Here is a 23584-nt window from a genome sequence, read left to right on the forward strand (position 1 = left end):
TTAGTAATATGGCTATGAAAGTGAGGAGTTATATGCAATGCATGACTTCTTAAACCAGAATATTTCAAAACGTTTGCACTAATTTTCATAATATCTTTTAAAATGTACATCTTCATACCTTGCTACAGTAAAATTGAATAGCCTATTATGAATTATGATATTGCAATTTGACTTTACAATGAAAAGGGATTAAAACAATTGCTGCACGGAAACAATCGGCCACCCCCACTAGTGGGGAACAAACCGACGATGGATTATGATGATGAATGCACAAATATCATTAAAAAAAACAGAAATCATGATTGAAATTACACAAAATAAGACCAACAACTAGAAAAAAGGAAACAATTTCTTTTACAGTAAATATGTACAGTATGAATATTCAATGTAAATGAATGTTAATAAGATGTTGCAAGGATGCTTCAAACAGTTTTGCAATGCTTTTATTGGCAAGATGAAATGTGAAAGAGTGCTCTGGCATAAATATTGTCTCTTTAACAGCACAGCATAGGACTGAATTGTTATATCTACCCAATAAAACATGGTACGGTAGGTGGAAGTATTCACTTATATAAAACATGGCTAGAGCTACTGGTCAAAATCTCAATGTATAGACTTGAGACACATTCCATGCAGATTCCTTACTCAATTCGAAGACTACATTGCTAAAAAATATGAGGAATTTCCATTATCATGATACTGGAAAAGTGTATAAAATAATGCTAATTGCTGTTTGGAAGATATTGTTATAAAACGAACGATGGTGAAATGGAAATGTTCAAACTTCTATTAGTTCTTGGCTGATTGAAGTTCTTGAAGAAGCTTGTCATTATCAGGAAGAGTGTATTGGAATGTCTTTTTTTGATAATAATCACCAGCAAGTTGCAGGTTTTCAATGACATCTTGCAACAAATGAGCTCGGAGGGCCCCTGTCCCAGGGATATCCAAATCAATGTGATTAATGTGAATATGCAGATGGTAATATGATGGCTGGTAATGGAAGTACATGCGAAGTTTGTCTTTGTCAACATTAAACTGTTGATTAATGGCACCAATAGATTTCAGCAAGATGTTTTGTAATAAAGGAATATGCTCTGATGTTAGATCTCTCAAGGATTTAATTCCATGTTGGTGAGGAATGGCAATGACATAAAGAGACTTCAAATCTTTACCATCCCACTTCATGTCTGGCAATAAAATAAAACCATTCTCAGAATCACTATCTTCAAACAAGATGCGTTCTTTTTCTTTTTTGTGCTCTAAGATATTGTACACCCACTGTATATTGAACACATGATCTTGAAATTGTTTTTCCAGAAATGGCTCAACAACTTTGAAATAGTCTTCAGAAGTTTCTGAAACAAGAACAATGTTTTGTTTTTTAAATTTATTTAGATGTTTTTGAGTTGCAGGGAAAATGACAGTTGCTTTAACGTCACAAAGGTCAGAAGGCAACTTTGCATTATATGTGGAATAGATATCATTCTTCAAGTCAATCTGTAGTTTAGTTTCAGACGACAAGAGCTTTGCTAATTTTTTGTCAGTGACATCAAAAGCTTTTCTTTCCAGTATAATCACTGCATCTTTTTCATCATGTCCTTTAAACTTGCCATGAATACATGCAACCTTTTGACTGGTTTTATCATTCAGGACAGACACAGCAGTGACCCCATCAAAACTTTCTTTTATGTCATTCTTGCAGTCCCCTTCTTCGTACTTTAACTTTTTTGAAGTGACTTCATCATCAGAAGAATTTGATCTTTTAGATGACATTATTTTAGCAAAAAAAATAAAGCAAAATTCTAGCTTATGTCAATTAAAGCAAAAAACTATTTGATGTTAAATTAGCTCCTTTTAAAAATACAAAAATATGGATTTATTCTGAAAGAGCATACAATGAACACAAGTTGTAAGCATAGAATTAGCGGCCTGCATGAGACCATAAATACCTATAATATTGAATGGAGGCTGATGAAATTTCGATCTCAAGGCTAAATGTAATATTTATCTCTTTGAAATGATAGCCTAGTTACAAGAGGGCGCCATATACTAAAACCACACTGATCATACACTACGACCAAACTGATCTCAAATCCCTGCTAAACTTCTAGTTTCACTTAAAAAAATCTTTCCCTAACATCAGTATTGCCGCATTCTAGCATTTGGATTTCCAGCAGAAGTGAAAATCAAATGCAATATTTGCAACAAACAAAAGGACCTCCACCTACCACCGTCTCATGATCCTGGCAGAACAATTCTGCGAGATCCGCCTAATAAAATAATCCGTAAAAAGACGCGCGGTAAGCAATGCAATAAAAGCCATAGTCAGACTCTATAAAACCATGTCTCGTCACATTTAAGCAAATGTTATATTGTGACTGTCATATGAGATTTGGCAAAGAAAGTTAGCATCACAAAAATGTCTATGTAGGCGAGTAAGAAGTGACATTGGACCCGGACATTTTTGATAACAACCATATTTTGGTTACAGGAGGCTTGTCTGGTAGTCAGATCGACAATTCTAAAATTCGGCAAAAATCGGACCTAAGGAACTGCCCCATACCGCTTTTTTAAATTTGCATAGCGCACTATCTAGCGGTTGTAAATATTTGCTCTCAATAAAATGCAACATGTGACGCATATATACACGTAATTAACAGTCACAAGAAGATAAGTGTATTAAAACTATTTAAAAAGGTTGTGATCATAGGTGTCGGCAGGAAAGGAGCACTAACCCTCCCCCCCGGATTATGATTTTACATGTAATTTGCTTGCAAAAGTGCAATTTTCCAAAATCGGATTCGCCTTCCAGGCAAATACTTTCCCATCAGGTTTTCCACCAACCCTATTTTATTTTTTTGGTTTCTCTAAATATTTTTCCGCCGTAGGCTCAACAACCACTTACATCAGACGTTAACAGTAGTTTTTTTTCACAATTCTCGCACCTCACCACTCAAATGTTACTTTGAATTGAGAAGTTTTCTTACCTATGTTGCAGCTTACAAGATGAATTTGGCTTCAAAAATTGTGTCTTTGCAACCCCCGCCTCTCCCCCACCCCTTCATTTTTTCTGACGACACCCATGTTTGTGACGTATTTGGTCATTTATTACTGTTTAATGTTTTTCACGCAATTAAAATCGCCCACGTTAAATTGTAATTCAATGTAGGCTATATGACACTTCAACAACATTAGCAACTGAAACAAATGATGATACAACGTTGGCAGATGTAGAATCAACGTATAGGCTAATGAAACGATGAATATCAGCAATTTGAGCGATTAATGCTTCAACAGAAAAGACAGCGTATATTCAATATGTATAGCGACTATTTAATATGCGTATAGCGTATACAGTGTATATTTAATATGCGTTCACTTTCATTTACAAATCATTCATTGCAAAAAATATTTTACTTGCAAAAACTACCACAGTAACAATTTGAGGTCCCGTTCTAGAGATACAACTATTTTTATTATTTTCACACTGAGCTTCACAAGCACAGTGAATACTGCACTTAAAGCCTTTCTTGGAGCAACCACAAGATGTGCATAAACGTTTAGCGCTCCTGCGATTGCACCTAATTTCTTTCAGAAAGGTTTTGGGTGCACATTCATTGTCATTATTGGGACCAGACCAGAAGCTGTTTCCTTGTAGGCCTATCCATAGAAAGTAGGATTCAGCACAGTTTTTAAATGACGCCATGTTGACACTTGATGATGCACACGAAGGCTGTGAAAGTAGCATGCTCTACTTGTTGGAGGCATTCTTTCAACTGATATATATATTGGGGATACAGCGTAATTGTAGCACAATAATTTCAAAGTATCCATGGAAAACCCTTGCTTGTACAGAATTTGAGCAAATTCTTCTCCAATTCTGGAAATGTCTTCTTTTAAAGCTTCCTTGTTTCCGAAGGTGGCACATTTACATTGCACTTTGTCCAGACCTGATAAGATTAAACTTTTACTTTTCCTATTCGGTAAAAGCAGGATGTTGTATCGCAGCCAGAGAACGCGTAGCAAAATAGCAACGATCAGCACATATTTTCTCCAAGAGCAAGCTGCTCCGAGAAAGGACATCAGTTGATAAAAACCACCAATTCGTAAGTGAACATTTTTGAAAATACTAAAGTTGTCCTGTTTAATTTTGAATGCTCTGAAGTAGAGGGGTTGGTCAAACGTTAGCGGTGCACAACATATGCTCATTTTTCTCGCTTGGTCTTGAACGAATATCATTGTACTTGTGTTGTAAACAGCTTCATCTGTTGCGGGATTAAGCAGTGTCATAGAATTAAATGATACTGACAAAACTTGAAACTCACCTTTAACTACATTGGCTATGAACCCTTGCTATTGTACTGGCTCAGAATTGAATACATTTGAACACAGCCACAGAGTGTCAAGCAATTCATAGTGCGTAAATAACACAGCAGAGGCATTCAGCTGCTTGATTTGTACGTCTTTCCAAGTACCCATCTTCGCAGCAGTAGCCTATACGACTTGACTAAACTGCCAAAATTACTTAATTCCAGTAGTTCAGTTGCACTGACGTGTCCGTTTTACAATAACTAGAGGTCGAGTTGCCATTTTGGTGTTTGACAGTTCATAACGCCCATCACATGCGTTGTATCATGACCTGTCAGAGTATCTTCGTTAAAATCGAAGTTACCTGCTAACCCACTGACAGAATAAACCGGGATGACTTGTAGAGTCCATTGCCTCATCCGTATTATCACTATTCGCTTGGCTTACAGCAGCTGATCGTTGAAACGCTATTACTTGACCATAACTTGCACAAAGACCAAGGGATGATAACATCCAAGAGAATACGCGATCTTGTGACCTGATGTTTAAAAATGCCAATTGACAATAAAAAAGGGGAAATGTAAAATATCCTGCTTGCTGACTGCAGAAATACATGGGACACACCAATTTGTAGAAGTTTCTTCTGATTCACTCCGCGATCGAGGCATTATTGCAGACATTCAAGACTTTAAGCGACTCCGGTATTTCGGAAGCAAGATACTCCAGATTAATGTCTTCAGTAACAGGATAAGATGTTTGGGCTTTATCAATTTTTTGAATTTCTTTCTTTATAACACTTCCAGCTTGCTGTATTAGTTTTTTAAACTCTTTATCTTCTTCAAAACGTGATTCTTCATAACAACCATTTAAAATGTTATCGACATGTTTCTTTAGCGTTACCACGTTAGGTTTGCCTTTCACCTCAGTGATGCTCAGTTGCTCATCAAAGTGCTCCAGCAAACGCCATTTTAGATGTTTGCTACTGTAAGTTTGAACATCGCTAGATAAAAATGTCGACATATGATCGCGTAGCTCTTGCAATGTATATTACTCGATTAATACATTCATCGATTAATTTCATTCAGCCTACTCGATTAATATACATTCATCGATACTACATTCATCGATTAATTTTCATTACCCTAATACTACTCGATCATTCAGCCATAAGCCTACTCAATTAATTTCATTCATCCACAAACAGAGTTTTTTGAATGCTTCTTCCTTCAACGAATCTGAGTTGCGGGAGTTGAGCATGCTTCCACTGCTTTCACCAACCTGATCAGATTTTATAGTACGGTTACTGAGAAATCGCTGAAGACAATCTCTGTGATATGTAGCTTCTACAGCTCGTAGGCTATATCTCCTGCACAAAGTATCCTAGATTTTATTTGAATTGAAATGTCATCTGTTCTCATTTCACATTCCGCTATTAATGTATCCTGAAGCAAACTTCTCTTTTGTTTTTCGTCAACAATTTCCATATTTCCTATCGAGGAAAATTGCTTTGGATTCTGTTTGAGTTTTTCAAGATCTATTTCTTCACTGCAAATTAAACAATGGGTTTTAGAGTCGAGCGTAGTTCTGGACGGGAAGGGAAGATAAAACGGGGAAGAACGGGAAGATAAACGGTAAAAGAAACAAAGGTAGACCAAGAATGATTTGGACATCAAACATCACTAAATAGACAAAATAAAGATATGAAAATGCAGTAGGCTACAAATAGCTCATGGTCGAGAACAATGGCGCATTGTATTCAACCCTCAATACGAGGAAGGAACATAATGATGATGTTGTTCTCCTTAATCGCGATGCTGTAGAATGCGGTTTGTGCGCATCTGCTTGGTTTTGAGCAAAAGCTTTCCGATTCGTGTAATTTCTGTTGCAAATATTATGGACTGCAATTTCCCGTTGGTTGCCAATATTCTCATTTGTTTGATCACGATACTTTAACAGACCACTGGGTTAGTGCTGATACTGCTTTTGAACCTAGCGTTCTGCCATCTTTTCCACAGACAACCACTTTCTGACAAACTTTGCAGATTTTACTTACATTGCTTTCCATATTGGCTCAAAAACTCAACGTTTTAAACTACTTGCTTGCACGCGTATTAGAAGTTAGAACTGAAGGATTGGTCATGTACTGTCCCAAAGCTCCGGCCACGTGTCAAAATGAAATTAAGTTGACAACCTGCTGAGAAAATTGCTCCATTTTACCTAAACTTAACGTTTGGCGACGTTGCATCAAAGTAAGAATGGCTACCTATGTAACGACCTATTTCTTCAGATAACCACTTTTGTGTTGCTTTGGCAATTATGGATTTCTTTGGTAGGATTTCTTTGTGGGTTTTCTTTGCCTGTCTTGCTCTTATTTGCTATGAGCTAAACGCATCAAGACGTGTTCCCCTCACGACCATCAGCACTCTTGATAACGCACCATGGCCGATCTTCATAGCAACTGTCCATACAAATCTTAAATATATCAGCTAAAGCTATGTGGGCTAATAAAGCTATAGCCTAAATTTATGTTTTTTATTCTATTGTTTTGGAACAGTTTTTTTTTTTTTTATTTTCCCTTTACATCTTAAATTTTTCTGAAGGTGTTGCAACCGTGCCAAATTTTTTTCAACTCAATAACTTACTTTGGTCACAAGCACGTTTTAACGTTCGCGTTTTGTCGCTTCTACCTTTTTCTCGACCGTTGCTATGTTGACGTGTATTGTTTTTGATATGATGGTCAGAAATAAAAACAACTGAACTGATGTAGTCGATTTAGTGACTTGGCTGGTCTGATCTTATAGTTGTTATCCAACTCTTTAATTGCAAGAACATTTGTTCGGGGCATTTTCTGAAATCTTTTCTTTGTAAAAGTTCAAGGTATAAATCATTACCAAATTTTATGTGCCCATAATTTTCATGTTCGTCAGATACGTTGTAACAAACGAAATTACATTTTCCGAAATCAATCTTAGTTAATTAGCATTTTGCAGAATTTTACAACCACTACTGCACTATCATTGCAGACTAGTTTCTGTTACATGAGGCACTCAGCAAACAAAATAGCAAATTCTGCTGAAGGGTAATTCTATACACTATGTTAATCACCCTTGTTTCACTTGAAATTCGCGATTTAGCACGACAGAAAATACTTATGTTTTTCTTCCGCTAGACGGCACGCCGTTCAAGAATTGCTCCCCTCAAAAAGGCCTTTCCTTATGTCCGAATTTTGCCGAATTTTAGATTTGGGGTCTCAAACAGGTAACCCATCTTTTTATGAAGAAAAATGGTTGTTATCGAAAATGTCCGGTCCGGCTATTTTTATGTCAATTCTTACTCGTCTTAATAAAAATATATTCCCAAAGCACTTTTCAGAATTTTCTTTTTGATTCGTGGTCAGCATTAAATTTTCTTATCAAGGTTGTCACACTCCTGATGCGGCACATGAGGAAACGAAACGCACAACTCCAGCTGCGAACTGAAAAAGACTGAACATGGTGTAGTCACGTTTAGTGGAAAATATTCAGCTCAATGGCCTATATTAAAATTAGCCTACTTTCCAATGCAATTTTTAGACAGAAGTTTTCTATGTTTTTGATGTTTTTAAAATACTTTATTTTTAAACCATTTTGTTGTCGATTTCTCTTGGTGAGCCTATTTGTTCGGTAGGCATTTCAACGTGTCACTGTGGGAAGGACATAAAGCAATCACGTGTGACGCATATGACATCACTGGTGTTTTAGTCACAATTTTTCTGGTAAACTCAATTGATTGCAGTCATTAAGATCCTTCTTGCACTCAGTTCAGTCGCAGAAGAAAAAAGAATATTAGGAGAGGATGGGAATCGAACCCAGGCAATCGAAATGACAATTCCTTTGCACTAACCCATTAGGCCACGCTACTTGAACGTCTGCGCGACGTTCGAAAGGACGTGGGTTCGACACCGCTCCAGAGCACGCGGCTGTGTCTCGGCGAAAGACACTTAAAGGCAAGCCAAAATAAGGAAAGCAGCTGACTCGAAGACTATATGTCACTTCGCTGCTTCCTGTCGTCTGTTGTATCGCATCTGTGATCGCAGTGTACTGTATGTTATCGCAATGGGCGCAAATAAAAGCATGATTATTATTATTATGATTACTTGTGGCGATACATTTATTTAAATTTCTTTGTATCAAAAATCTTTCGAGAAGAACGATCAAAATATCACATGTTGAGTCACATGACTGAAATCAGATGATTCGCATGGAAAACTGCCATTATGTCATGCATAATTGCGTTACTGCTTTGGCACAGAAGAAAACGTTAAAGTACCTACCTGTTTGTTCTGGAGGTTGTCATTTTTGGAAAAGAGATTTTACAGTAGCCTTATCAAATGAAAAATAACAAAAATATCCAGCAGTGAAAAGTGCGTAATAAGCTAACCTTTTTGCTTATGAAGCAGCAATTTAGTCAATAACTCCCAACCGCTTAAGAACTGGTAAGTTATTGGAAGATGTAAAACGTTGATGTGACACAGGGGATATTCTTTGGGAAGCACAAGCTGTAAATGTGGACAGGAGCAAACGATGCAACATCTCCTCGAATGCCCTGTCCTAAAAGCAAGATGCTCTGCACAGGGTTTAGCCGAGTTCAACAATAGAGCAAGAGCTTGCGTGATGGTCTGGGCTAAGGCCATGTGAGACATGAAGAGGACTCCAACTGCTGCAATTGGTAGCCTACACTGTTTCATTGTAGGGTCTGCGAGGTTTACTTCCTTTTGCTAAAAAAAACTGTAGCAAGCCTATAGTATCTGATGTGCTATTTGAGGTTCATGTGCAGCAGATGTAGGATATGGCCTACTATGCTCTTGCACGGTCAATTCTACAATATGGCATATTGTGTTGGGCTGTAAGCACATAAAAACTGCTCAAGAATGCGAACTCGAATCGTTTGCTCAATTATTCAGCCTAACAACAGGAGAGTAAAACTTATCTCCTACTGTAACAAAATCTCGACATACTTCCTAGCAGTAATTTGCATCAATTAGAGATTTCTAAATTTGTTTTTAAATTTAAAAATATGCTATTAGCTGGCTACTTTGAACCTTACTTTCAGAAAATTACTTAAGAAGGCTACATCGCCATCGCAAGAGAACTTCTCAAAAAAATAACTTTCATTTAGGCCAACGTTCATCTCATGAAAGTAAAAGGAAAAGCAACGACCAACAGGTTGATTTATTGCTTCATTGACGTTTCGCGCACCATGACAATGCGCATCCTCAGAGCGAATAACATACAAAATAAAATTTTCAAAGTGATACTGCAGTGCAGTTGAACGCAAGAAAAAATGAAACAATGGTGGGCCAAAAGATGTGTAAGAAATTCGAGATGAAATTAATTTCGTTTCGATTTTCTGTTGGTCTCCACTGCTTTGACTTTTATATTTAATGTTAGAAGTTATTACTTAATTTAACGCTGAAAGGAACCGCACACACATATTTACGTCTCCCAAAGGAGGCGCTCGCCCAGCAATGAACCATTACCAGTACTCTACAAGTAGGCTATACCAAACTGCCAGGTTTAAACTCTCAAAGAAGCTTTCCTTTTTTATACACATTTGCCAACAAGGTAGGTACTTTGCCTCAAAGGCTCATGTTAGTCCAGTCGCTGAACTTACAAATAGGGTCAAACCCGGAAAAAAATAATATTAAGCTGAAACTTTGCCAGATGGTTCTATTGATGATGTGTAGTGACCAAAAAAAGCCTCATGATTCCCCTTCGGGAATAGTGAGTTTTGGCATTTTTCCATAACGGCAGCAGCTCCCATAGGCCAAAAATTCGAAATCGTCTAAAATTGATCTTTTATACCTCATTAGAAAGATAATTTAATGCTGAATCGCTTTCACATAAGAACTATGGTCAAAAATACACATTTGAAGTTATAAGACTTGTTACTCAATGCAACAAACAGTGTACCAGCCTCATTTTTTAATCATAGATGAGGCTGGTATACACTGTTCAATGTTGCATTGAGTAACAAGTCTTATAGTAATGATACCAGACAGTCAACCAATGATTCCTCTTTGGGAATAGCGAGTTTTGGCATTTTTCCATAATGGCAGCAGCTCCCATAGGCCAAAAATTCGAAATTGCCTAAAATTGATGTTTTATACCTCATTAGAAAGATAATTTTATGCTGAATCACTTTCACAAAAGAACTGTGGTCCAAAAGTGCCCACTTTTGATGTTATGATTTATTGAACTGTCATAAGTTAAGATTTAAATTTGTAACGAAAACGCATGTTTTATCATTAAGTGGCGTCTATCAATTCTGTACCAGCTACACAAGATCGTGTTCTTTCGAATGAACACAACAAAGCTCAATTTATTGATCTGATTTCTGAGAGTTTGAAGAAAGATGGACAGCAAGTAACTAACTGTGATGGTGATGCTGACATTGAAATTATGGAAACAGCGATCAATCTTTCTGCAAGCAGACGAAATCCTATTGTTGTAGCCGACGACACAGACATTATTGTTATGTTACTCTATCATTGGAGGGAAGATTTTCAAGATGTTGTGTTTTTCCGAGAAAGGGCTCAGAAGGATGGAGGCTGGAGCATGAAAACTGTTTCACCATCACTGGATGCAATCAGAAAGCATCTTATATTTATTCATACATGGTCCGGCTGTGATACTGTTTCGGCTCCATTTGGAAAAGCATGCTTTCTCAACCTTGTGAAAAAATCTGATGAACTGAAAGATTTATCCACGGAAATGAGCGATGTTTGGGCAGACCAAGCTAAAATTGCAATGTTAGCAGAACCAATCTTTGTAGCAGTGTACAGTATGGTGGAAAGAAATTTCACACCTTAACGAAACTCAGGTTAGTTTTAAAAGTATTGGCTAAGTCAGTTGCTGTATACATGTTACACGTATATTTCTCACTGAACATCACTCTATATTACCCTAGTACAGAAAATTAACGAACCACATGTATTAACAAATCAACAATTTAGCACGAATCTCAAAAACATTGCATTTGTGCATAACACTTTAACTAAATTAACCCAGAAGAGAGGCAATTCCAGATAATTTCTTTGGTCTTTTAAACATCTCTGTAATACAGTGGTTCCCAACCGGGGAGGAATTTCATGAGTTCAGGGGAGGAATTTCAGTTATTGCCCGTTCGTGTGCAAGAGCTACCTTTAATAAGTTACTAGCTGTTTATTTGCTAATAAATTTCATACAAATATTACCCTAAAAGTGTTTCCAGAAAGCGCTATAATCCATTATTTTAGTGTAATTTTGCAAAAATTTTCCGGGGGAGCATGCCCCCGGTCCCCCCTAGAATACGCGTGCCTTTGGCACGCTCTAACCCCCCACCACTTTTATTGCTTCCCTTGCTCAACCCACCAGGATACGCCACTGCACATGAGGTAGCGATGTCTTTAATCAAACACTTTGTCATTCTCTTCAATCCATCAAATATTTGGCCCCCCCCAAAAAAACATTTCTAGCTACGCCACTGGCCAACATGCCACTGGCCAACACCCCACTAAAAAACCTTCACATACCTTGGGTTCCGCTCGCGCAGAATGAGGATGATCGACACGATGGTTTTAAGAAGCCAAGCCAAAAACTGGCTTATCTGGTAATTTTTATAGATCGCCGGCTATGCGGTCCCTGATCCCGTTTTTACTTCCGATCGGAATGAGGAAAGAGTCTTAGAACCCTAACATAATGGTGTCTATTACAATCTGGGAGAATTGTAGAGAAACCATTTTAATTAAAATTCTAGGGTATCTAAAATTTAGGACTCCCTTTTTTGTTTTTAGTAATATGGGGAGGAATGAATAGTTCCAAAATAGGCAAAGGGAGGAACGCAACAAAAAAGGTTGGGAACCACTGCTGTAATAAGTTATTATTTCATATACCTTCCATTATTAATTTTACTTTAGACATAGAAAGTATATGGAGATGGCCTGTAGCGCACCCAGCATGGGGCTAAGGGGGCTCAAGCCAGGGTTGAGAAAAACCCGGGTTTTTTTTTAAAGCCCAACCCGCCCGTTATTTTTTTTAAAAAAAACAGGGTTTTTTTGGGTTTTATTAAAAAAGACGCAAAAAAAATAGATTCATGCTTATTTCACCTCAAAACTACTTTTTACGAATGAAGTGCCTTTCACTCACAGTACATGCTTGCATAACTCAATAAAATAATGCACTAGGGCTGTTGTTGCTTGAATGTTGCATCATCCATTAATTTCAAGATCAAGTTGGATGTTGCATCATCCACTGATTTCTATACCAAGTTGATGCTACCGTGGTAGAAATCACATTATTGCATCATTTGCTTTAGATTTGAAGGCAAGGAGCATTTATGCCATCATGTTTAAATATTTTTTATCATTTATATATATATATTATATATATAGCAATGGATGAGCAATTGAGCGATTGCGTGGCCAATGGCCATTTAGGCAAATGTTCTGAAACAGCCATGCGTTAGAATCCAGAATCTGTAATTGGTAAAAGCCTCCTAAATTGCATTTCACATCATACATACAGACTACAGTAGAGTAGTACGTTCACCAGTTTAACTATAAGGCCTTCTTGCATAAATGAGTTTTAGTGTAGTATACACAAAGTGGCATTACCGTACTTGATTTTTGTGTACTGTACAATATCCACTGCGTTTTCAGTTTATTCTTGTAAATTTACTTCACAATCACATCCTTAAGTCCTAATTTAAAGTTTGTTTTAAGTGCCTTGTAGTGTTCTTGTTCATTTTATTAATTTTCTAATAAAAACTGGACAAATATGATGCTCTGGTTTTTTTTATGTTTTTTCAACCGGGTTTTTTTGGGTCGGGTAAAATACCGACAACCCTGGCTCAAGCCCCCCAAACCCGCCACCAAAAATGAAGTTTGCCCGATATGATGCGGTAATGATAGTGATAGAGTTATTTTATGCCGTTGTCCCCGCCCTTCATGAAATATCGCTACGGAGTGATAAAGAGTTCTCTTGTGGTGCTAAATTACTACTGTGCAGAATATCTAAACCGGACTTCGTATTTTCTCTCGTGATATCGAATGAAATATTTTCGTTCAGTTTGCCACTTAGTAAGCAACTACAAAGTAAACAATTGGATATGGAAAGTGCAATTACACACGTGAAAGCTCTTGAGCAAGTTTTAAATGACGTGAGGCTGGATGCTGTCGAAAAGTTCAATGCAATTTACACGAAAGGTGCAAAAATTATTTTTGATTTGTTTCAAGACAGCGTTGCACTGAGAAGAATTGCTGAACATCAAATTCATCGGAACAATGGTGTTGCAGAAATGCCTGAAGATTATTGCCGAATATCTGTATTCATTCCATTCATCGACGATTTCATCTCCCAACTTAACACCCGTTGTTTAAAGCATGGCAACATGCTTGAGGCGATTTTTCTGTTACTTCCCATTGCAATTGAAGCAATATTGCTGTGCGATTCAGACATCTACTGAAATATTTACAAATTGTTAAAAATATTTGTTACCTTGCGTGGCGTGGCGACAAGGCGTGACGACAAGGCGTGATTTGCAAGCTGAAAATCATAAAGAAAATGCAAAATGAGGCTAGATGCATTGTAAAAAGTAACGTAGCCTTAGATGCGAGAAAGTTTCGGTGTCTTGATAGAAACTTTTACCTTAACACTGTAGCCTGGTGAAGGAAAAAAATATGACCGCGCAGTGCTGCACACAATACCCTGCATTTGTACGTCATTGAACGTTGTAATTTCATGTGAAATGACGTTTTGTAAAGTATCAGCTTATGGGTTATGTTGTCTAAAAGCGCAACTATAGCAGCAAGGGGACCAGAAAAATTACATTTTTTATCAGTAACAATTGTAACAACAACAATTGAAGCCAATAGTGACATTCTGGCATTTTCATAAAGTGTCGAGACTCGAGAGTGGAAGAAAACAAAACCAGCCACTCACAAGGTAAATACACTGCTCGACATCTGTGTAGAACCTACAGACAGACTTACAAAAATAGTTGTAAATTAATTTAACCAATGACTCACCCATGTACTCAAACTCTTCCTTTAATGCCATTCCATTGTGTGAATAGCAGTTTTTGCAAATTAGGGCGTATCTGAACAAATTGCAAAGCAATTATGACAGGAACAATGCGCTTATTAACTAAGCCATAACTCGTGATTACACTTTTACAAGTGCAAGATGTGAGTAAAAATCTTTTCTAAACCATGCCTTCTCTGCTGTTAGGCGCATGGCAATCCCAACTTTAAAAAAAAAAAAACGCAACTCAATCATCTAATACACACAACGTCAGCAAATGTTGTTGTGCAGCTACCTGTTGTTTGGCTCGTCCCCAACAAAATATTCCACCGTCTTCTCCATCGTAGAACGATTTTGTCGAATGAGAGGACGTGGCAGCGACTGTGGGAACGGCATCCTTTGACCTACATGCCAGGAAATACACAGAATATTTAAAGATTAAAGACAGAGCTATATTATACTGCTTTAATATGGCTAAAGAGTAGCAGAAAAATGATTTACGTTGTTATATTTACATTATTCTCAGAGTAGAATAGAGTAGCAAAAAAAAAAGAGAAATGAGTTGCGATATTATAGGCTACATACATTATTTTTATCATATGATCTTGTTTGCACCTTGCAATGTATTGTTAAAAAATTGATTGCAACAGTTACAAACAAAAATGCATCAGGCATATATTTATTGAAATGTATTCTATTTGAATAAGCATGCTCTACATCATTACTTTGGCAAGGAAACAAACGCAGCATTTTAGTTCTCTGGGTCAGAGTGCTGTTACAGACATCAGATATACACATAAGGTTTGGTATATTACTATAGTGGACTATGCACAGACACCGCCAACAATGGTGTGTAACCCCCATGAGAAACTGTCCTCACATGGTAAGCTGTGTTGAGTGTTGAATTTATGATTTTTTCATCTTACCTCTTCCAAACCCATTTGTGGGTGTTTGAGGGTTAGGCAGGAGTGCTGTATTCATCATGCTTCTAACTGGGGTGACCATCGGTGAGTCGGAAGCCTGGTACATCGGTCGGGGAGCAGCTGGTGAGACTGGGCCAATGTTTCTCCTACGTAGCTCTATGACAAGATAAAAGAAAACTGTATAAGAGAAACAGTTATTGCCAAACGAACTTAACGCTGCAGTTCTCAATCAGACTGAATTGTGTGTGTGGCAACTGGTAAAATTACGCTTTTATATCTCTTCAACGTTTTGCAAGATTGAAACAATGTAAAAAAGACAATAACTTTTGCTAGCTGAATAACGTTTGACAAAAAATATTCTATCAATGGTTATTATACCTTTACAACTGAAAACTTAACGAGATAGAATCATTGTTCTGGCGAATGTGATCCGAAATGGCTGACCGCGACAGAGACCTATAATCTTTTTCTAACCAATCTTGTCAACTGTAATAATTCACAACGGCGCTGTTTATGACTGTTTGTTGTTCATGACACCAGACAGGTTTTTCACCAGTTACGCAAGAGCTCGCTAACGGGAGTGCAGTTAGTTGTAGTTACAGCTAATGTCTAACTTCATTGACAACTTTAAAAGTTGGATTTTTGTATGGATAAGAGCATTGTGCTTACATATAATAATCAATAATATTAATTACCAGTTCCGGGAGTCTGTTGGGGAGAAATGGGAGCTTCTCGCCGTTGTCTTTCCTCTTCTAATTTCCTCTTGGTCTCAGGATCATATTTCGCCAGGATCTCTATTGTTTTCTTGTAGGTTTCCGTTTCCATAACATTTTCAAGCTTTGTAGAAAAAAATCATATGATGAAATACAGTTACTTACATCAGCAAAGCTATCATTAGCATCAAATATTAGTAGTATTTTAATTAAAAACAAGCTAAAGAACTGCCAGATGTAGAAAAAGTCAGTTTTTCTAATAGTAATGTTAGTTATTCTTTTGTAGCGGCTGCAAATGAAGATATTGATAACCTTAAAACTGAGAATATTTCTTTGTGGTGCTACTAATGCTACAGTAACATAAAATATAAACCCAATATATCATTTCCTGACACAAGCATTTAGTTTTCATTCAACAAGTGCATACAGGTAGAAAAGAGTGTTCTTCCGGGCAGCCAGCAAAGGCTGCAATGCGAGTACTTGATGTAAAAATTCATGATTATTTAACAAAGACACAAATATTCCCTTCCATTAGGGCAGCGTTTCTCAACCTGGGGGTCGCGACCCCCAAGGGGGTCACGAAGGTCATTTCATGGGGGTCGCAAACATATTCATAAAAGATTTTCGAAATCGCAAAAGGTTTCCGGATAAATGAAAAATCTTTGCAGCAATCACTTTATTACACAGTAATATCGTAGCAAATGACTAATTGGTTGCACTGTTACGAAAGAGAACGCGTAGCTCGGTTGTAGGCCAATTTATCATCGTTTGTTCAAGTAGAACGAAATTTCTCTGAACTCAAAGAAAGAGATGCCGCATTTGTACGAAATCCGTTCTCTACTGCTTTGAATGTTGCAGATATTCCAGATGAGTTACAAGACCAATTTTATGATCTTGAAAATAATTCTTCCGTATGTGACGTTTTTCATGAAATGCCACTCTCTCAGTTCTGGTGTGCTATGCGTAAATCATACTTACAACTATCTGAACTAGCTTTTCGAATATTACTTCCATTTGCCACAATATACCTCTGCGAAAGTGATTTTTCAGCTTTTGTCCATATCAAAACGAAGGCAAGAAATCGAAGGAAAGTTGAAGATGATATGAGATTGGCGTTATCAAGCACTCAACAACTAATTTCGAAGTTGGCCAAGCAGTTGCAGAGTCAACCGTCGCATTAAAAGTTGTGACATTCAGCAGTTCTTTGAAATTAAATGTTACTGAAATGTATTTTTGTGCTAATTTGTATATCTATGGAAAACCTAGCAAGAAGGGGGTCGCAGGCTGTTTTAAACCCCAAAAAAGGGTCATGAACCACAAAAGGTTGAGAAACACTGCACTAGGGTGGACTCAAAAAAACTAAGTTTTGATTTTTAAACTTTTTCTTGTTTAGACGTCTGCATTGTAGTCCAAACTGACACCTTGCCAAGTTTTGTTGCGATTGGTCCACATTTGACGCCCTAGCAGTGGGCTGGTACCCCCCGCCGGGTCAAAATCGGCCAATCTGGCTGTATCTCAGCAACCGGTAGGCCTAGAATGCTCAAACTTGGCTTTGAAGAAGCAGAATGCATGGTTTCCTATCTAACTTCCAGAGGGTTTTGGGGTCTAAACTATTTAGTTTATGAAAAAAAATGCAAAAAACTTATTTTTGACCAAATGTGGCCCTCATAAACGTGCAATGTTTAACTTTTAGTTTAATATACAACACTAATTGACTAATGACACAAAATTTAAAATACAAGCAACTTTTGTTTAATCATAGACAAGCTTTATTGCTTTTGCAGTTTGGTTTACCACTTAACTTTCAACCACTGACCACTGTAATTACCCATTAAATAATTCAAGACAGTTTTTTTTCATTTTTCGTATTAGTTTACCACTTCACATTTCTTAAAAATGATTTTGTGGTTGTGTCCAGCTTTTTGGTGGACAATGACTTCTTGGCCATATCTCGAACTTTAGAACGGTAAGCATGAGTGACTTTGATTGCTTTGTCCAACTCTTTCTCACTACTTGGGGCAAAAGCCCTTTCCTTAACATCAGTAACCATGCCCAATAGCCCAAAACTCTCTCAACAACATCATTTGTAGCAGGCATGTTCTGTAGCAGAGTTTTGAATGATGAAAACTCCTCCATATGGTTCCAAGATCTGGGACTTTTATGAGTCAGACATTCTAACTTGGGAAAAACTCTAATGAGTTCAAAAGAGTCTGGTCCGATCAAGTCCAGCAAGCGAGTGGAGTTTTGAATAGAATGCGTTTGAACTCAGCCCTTTCCAATAAATAACGGCTCTCTCAGAACTTGATCGAAATGTTTGCATCTTTTGCCACATTCGGACCTTGGTGGATATGCTCACACGATCACTTGCAAAAGCAAACACAACGTGGCGCTCAACATAGGCGTCGATTTTTTCTAAGAAGAGAGAAATTCTGGGTGGGCGAGAGTTTCCAAACAGATTTCATTGAATGTGTATGTTCGCAAATTCGCAATTGTTAGTCTTTCTCACAAAGACTGCGTTTAGCGTCGCTGCAGCAATTAAGCTTCAATAGGTTTGATGTTTGCTTTTTTGCGCCTTGCGATCTTATGAGCGCTGCTAAACTAAACAAACTTCTTTTATGTTCTCCTTTGCGACCTAAAAAGCGCGTGACTCGTGACCTGTTATCTTTCAAGTGACGCCTTCGGATTTGCCGCATTTTGATTTGTAAAATGCGATTGTTTCAGTACGTCTTTAATTTGTGTCGGTTATTTTATTGTAGAGCTTCGGTAGAGAGTTTGTCTTGTTGAACCATAGGCATACGAAGCCGAGTAACGTGATCAAGTATAACATCTTCAAGTTTATTATAATACATGTAGAAACACAAAACTATGCAACAAATTAAGTATCGAACGTTTTCGACATCACAAGATGTCCTCTTCAGGAATAATATACATATAACTTAACTACATCTGAATAAAATACAATGGTTAGTACTAAATCTATAAACAGGAAAAGACAAAAGCTGCACAGTACTTCTGACTAGCTCAAACTTAACGATAGGCGCCACGAGAATCAAAGGTAACTGCATCAAAAAGTGTTAAACAGATCACATGATATGGTAGAAAGGCAAGGTGCGAAAAAACTAATTTTAAAATACAGAGAGCAAGAAAGACGAGCCGCAAGCAAACAATTGTCTGTTCAAAAGTGGATTGTGACGTTTTATGTACAAGGCTTCCAAGATCTTAGTTTGATACTCAGACCTGCCTCTGGGCATGATCTCAAATTGCTTGATAGAAACGTTATTTTGGCATTCTGTAAATGAGAAAATGTGATCTTTAATTGCGCTTTTCTGTACAGAATTCAAATTCAGGTGTTCCCCAGCTCTAGTCGATAAATGTCTTGTTGACATACCGATGTATGTCAGGCTTGCATCACACAAACAACTGAATTTATAAACGACATTAGAACATAGAGCAAAGGGGGTAGGCGACTTTAGCTGGAAATATCTGCCTACTTTGAACGTTCTATACACAGGGTAAATGTCACAATCAAATTTCTTTTTGACAATTTCAGCTAGATTTTTTGAAAATCTTACCGAATCTTTTCCCAAGAATGGTACCGGTACATCAAAAAAGTTGCTAAAATCGTCTTCTTCGGGTTTATCTTTCGGTTTCGTACCCAAAAAGGCTTTTAATATTTTATCAAAAAAGTAGGACGGGTATCCATTTAAATGTAGCATATTTTTTAACTTGTTAGTTTCATTGTGGATCAATAAGTCCGTCGAGCAAACCAAACGGGCACGAGATAAAAGACATAAGATTAATCCAGATTTCCACTTATTTGGGCAAAAAGCGTTGTTATTTAAAATTTATTTTATTGTCATGTTCATTATGATGTCATATTCATATTCCCTTACGCTGACCCGGAACTGAAGTTTGATCGTGACGTAACGAAAGTGAGACCATTCGGAGAAAAGATCAAACGCGGATTTCTCTCACCAGGAATTGCCAGCGTATAGCAGTTGCCGTAGCAACAACAATGCAGTGTGTAGGCTACGCCTTTTTTCAACGCAGCATTTTTGTGGAATTGTTTTGTTCTGTTGGATACCTAGTGAGAGAGAGAGACATAGCGTAAAACAAGAAGTTGCGCTGCAGTTGGTTGGATAATCCAACGTTTAACAAAAACGGAAATAAGTGTAACAAACACTTCATAAGTGTCATGAAAACAGGGTGGGCGAAACATATTTTGCCCACCCTCATTTCACGGCAGGGTGGGCGTCGCTCACCCGGCCCACCCTATTTCGACGCCTATGGCGCTCAATGAGGTACGGGTCATTCCATGCCAAATGGGTTACACCAGTGGTTCTCAAACTTTTTTTTGTTGCGACGCTTCTGGAAAAGTTTTCTGGACTTGCGACGCACCAGCAAATAAAAGTAAATGAAGAAACTTATGATTAAAGTTTTGTTTATTGATACAACATCAAAAAGAAATGCATATTATTTAATGTGACGTGTGGGCTGTTTAGTTCATTGAATCTTGGGAGAATTTTTGAAATTGCCACTCGCATTTCTTTTTCAGTATTTATTCGTGATCGATATTTGGTTTGATCACCACCAAGGCAGAAAATTTTGCTTCACATAAATACAACGTAGCGAATGGGATAATAATTCGCAGTGCTTTCTTTCACCAAACCTGGATAATCGTCATTCATTGAATCCAAAAATTTGCCGGATTTCCTACGACGAAAGGATTGCGAATCCATTCGTAGTTTGAAAAATTTTCCGGGAAGTATTTTGCAAATTTCGACTCGAGCTTGGACAAATGTAAATAAATATGCTTCGCAAATTTGAAGGGAAAAAAACGCACTTGCAACCTCAACTCTTCACTGTGTTTTCAAAATGAAATTACGCCAAGAAAAATGATTCGGAGCTTTTAATTTTTTTTTTTTTGAAGGATAGACATCCAACACTACTTTAGGGTATCAGCAGTGGCAAATATTTAGTTGATTGCGGTGTAATCAGCTAAATGCATGGGACACATGTGTCCCAGCGGTCCTCAAAGGTTTAACCTAATTTTTATAATCTTAAACTGAGTTCAGCCAAGAAACGGAATTATTCTGCGACGCCCTTGGAAAAGTGAAACGACGCACCAGGGCGTCGCGACGCACAGTTTGAGAACTACTGGGTTACACCATAAGTCATAGATTTTATTGAAATTTGGCATACTTGTAGATGTCAAAGAAATATGAAGAATGCAGAAAAAAATGTTGGAAAACTTTTAAATATTAGTAGAGTTATGGTCTTTAGAAAAATCACCATTTTTGCCTGTTCCGCTTTAGTGATTTTGTCCAATTTCTTATTATATTTCTAATTTCTTAATCTATGATCAAACAAAATGGTTGGGAATTGCTAGACAGACATTTTAAGACCCAAGGAATCCAAAAATGTAAATTAAAAAGTTGACAGAGAACTTCTTGATATGATTATAAAGGTTTCAATTTGCTGCATGCATTTTTCGGAGGCCAAACTTTGGGGGTCTATAAAAAAAATGGGTATAAAAATTAAGAACTGAAATTCACATGTTTTATATTTATACCAATACTCTTTCATATCAAATAAAAAATATGAATTAATTTTGATAACTACTATGTTAAAAGCTAAAACCTCAATTGTTAAGGTAACAGGGATCAGTTGTCAGTAGATGTTACAGAAAATATATTTCGCACTTATTCAATCAAATATAGTTATTACTATCTGAAGCCTTTACAAATTGTTTCACCTAACGGATCATCAGAAGGTCTGAAAAAAACATGCAAACAGTAAAGAATCGATAATTCTGAAAAGATATTAAATATTACAACTGTAATTTAATCTGCCAAAAAAATCTCTAAACCTGTACTTCCTGAGAAGATATTAAATATTGCAACTGTAATTTAATTTGCAAAAAAAAACTCTAAACCTGAATTTCTGAAAAGATATTAAATATTATAACCGTAATCCAATCTGCAGAAAAAAACCCTCAGAATCACTAAGGACAACATCCATCCTCCACGACAAAGCTTCAATCAATTTGTCCCAATGGAAACCAAACAACATGATGGCAACATCTATGACATCACAAAGAAGCAAAATGCATATGTGATGATTAGCGCTATATAGATGATATGTGATGATACTACAGATTGCGCTGATCATCACATATGCATTTTGTTTGGTTTCCATTGGGACAAATTGATTGAAGCTTTGTCGTGGAGGATGGATGTTGTCCTTAGTGATTCTGAGGGTTTTTTTCTGCAGATTGGATTACGGTTATAATATTTAATATCTTTTCAGAAATTCAGGTTTAGAGTTTTTTTTTTGCAAATTAAATTACAGTTGCAATATTTAATATCTTCTCAGGAAGTACAGGTTTAGAGATTTTTTTGGCAGATTAAATTACAGTTGTAATATTTAATATCTTTTCAGAATTATCGATTCTTTACTGTTTGCATGTTTTTTTCAGACCTTCTGATGATCCGTTAGGTGAAACAATTTGTAAAGGCTTCAGATAGTAATAACTATATTTGATTTAATTCGCTCTGCTTTGCCTTTTTGCTTGGCATTGAGCACTTTTTGTAGTATTAATAGTTTTCATTGTTTCGCACTTATTCAGTGCATCGTCAGTTCTGATAAAGGGCAGTTAAAACCTACAGGTAATGTTTTAAACAACATTACAGTGACGCAATAATGTCAAAACATGAGCGTAAAAAAATTGAAAAAGATCAGCTCAGCATCAGCCAAGAGCAGTTAGCTACTATGTTAAAAGCTAGATGTTCTGACTTATAAACTTTGTACTTTTTTACACTCATTATTCAAGATTCTTGTCTATGACATTACAATTTACATTATTGCTTGTTGATGACATCACAATTTACATATTGTTTGTAATAACAATTGTTATGTAGCTCATGAATACATTGAATACTGGTAATTGGTCCGTCTGCTCTGTCTAAGTATATCGTAACATGTCAGTGTCTGCACTGTCCTATTAGTACTACATTAGTTTTACAATAACACAATTGTTATGGATTCATCACAGCAATGCAACATTGGAAAAAAAATGAAGGAATTGTGCCATAAAATTCACTTTGCTAGAAGCGTTGGGTTTGTGGACATTGGTGGACTTGCAGAAACCGATGAACATGTTTATTATGAACATTGACATTTCTCTGCTTTAAGCAGATAGATGGGCTTTGAACACTTGAACAGTGGGAAAAGTATATTTCCTGGTTGCAAGATTTGTCGAGCATGTTAGGAATAATAGAGCTTCGGTAGAGAGTTTGTCTTGTTGAACCATAGGCATACGAAGCCGAGCAAGGTGATCAAGTTTAACATCTTCAAGTTTATTACATTTACATAAACATAAAACTACGCAACAAATTAAGTATCGAACGTTTTCGACATCACAAGATGTCCTCTTCAGGAATAATATACATACAACTTAACTACATCTGAAAAAAATACAATGGTTAACTAAATCTATAAACTGGAATCTATAAACTAATTAGTTTTTTCGCACCTTGCCTTTCTACCATATCAAGTGATCTGTTTAACACCTTTTGATGCAGTTACCTTTGATTCTCGT

General features: G+C 36.9%; 1 protein-coding gene across 1 annotated transcript in view; it reads right to left on the reverse strand.

Moving 5' to 3' along the window:
* Window positions 1–789: 789 nt before the first annotated feature.
* The window catches only part of LOC145787425 (endoplasmic reticulum junction formation protein lunapark-B-like), a 41884-nt gene continuing 19089 nt past the window's right edge, over window positions 790–23584 (reverse strand). Inside the window, exons 6-11 of the mRNA XM_082599167.1 lie at window positions 15967–16108; window positions 15275–15427; window positions 14644–14752; window positions 14354–14424; window positions 13824–13871; window positions 790–1355 (exon numbers count right to left, since the gene is read on the reverse strand). Coding sequence (XP_082455293.1) covers window positions 790–1355; window positions 13824–13871; window positions 14354–14424; window positions 14644–14752; window positions 15275–15427; window positions 15967–16108 — 1089 coding nt within the window. The remainder of the gene's footprint in view (window positions 1356–13823; window positions 13872–14353; window positions 14425–14643; window positions 14753–15274; window positions 15428–15966; window positions 16109–23584) is intronic.

This window comes from Aplidium turbinatum, chromosome 18, assembly GCF_918807975.1.
Source record: "Aplidium turbinatum chromosome 18, kaAplTurb1.1, whole genome shotgun sequence".
Lineage (NCBI taxonomy): Eukaryota > Metazoa > Chordata > Ascidiacea > Aplousobranchia > Polyclinidae > Aplidium > Aplidium turbinatum.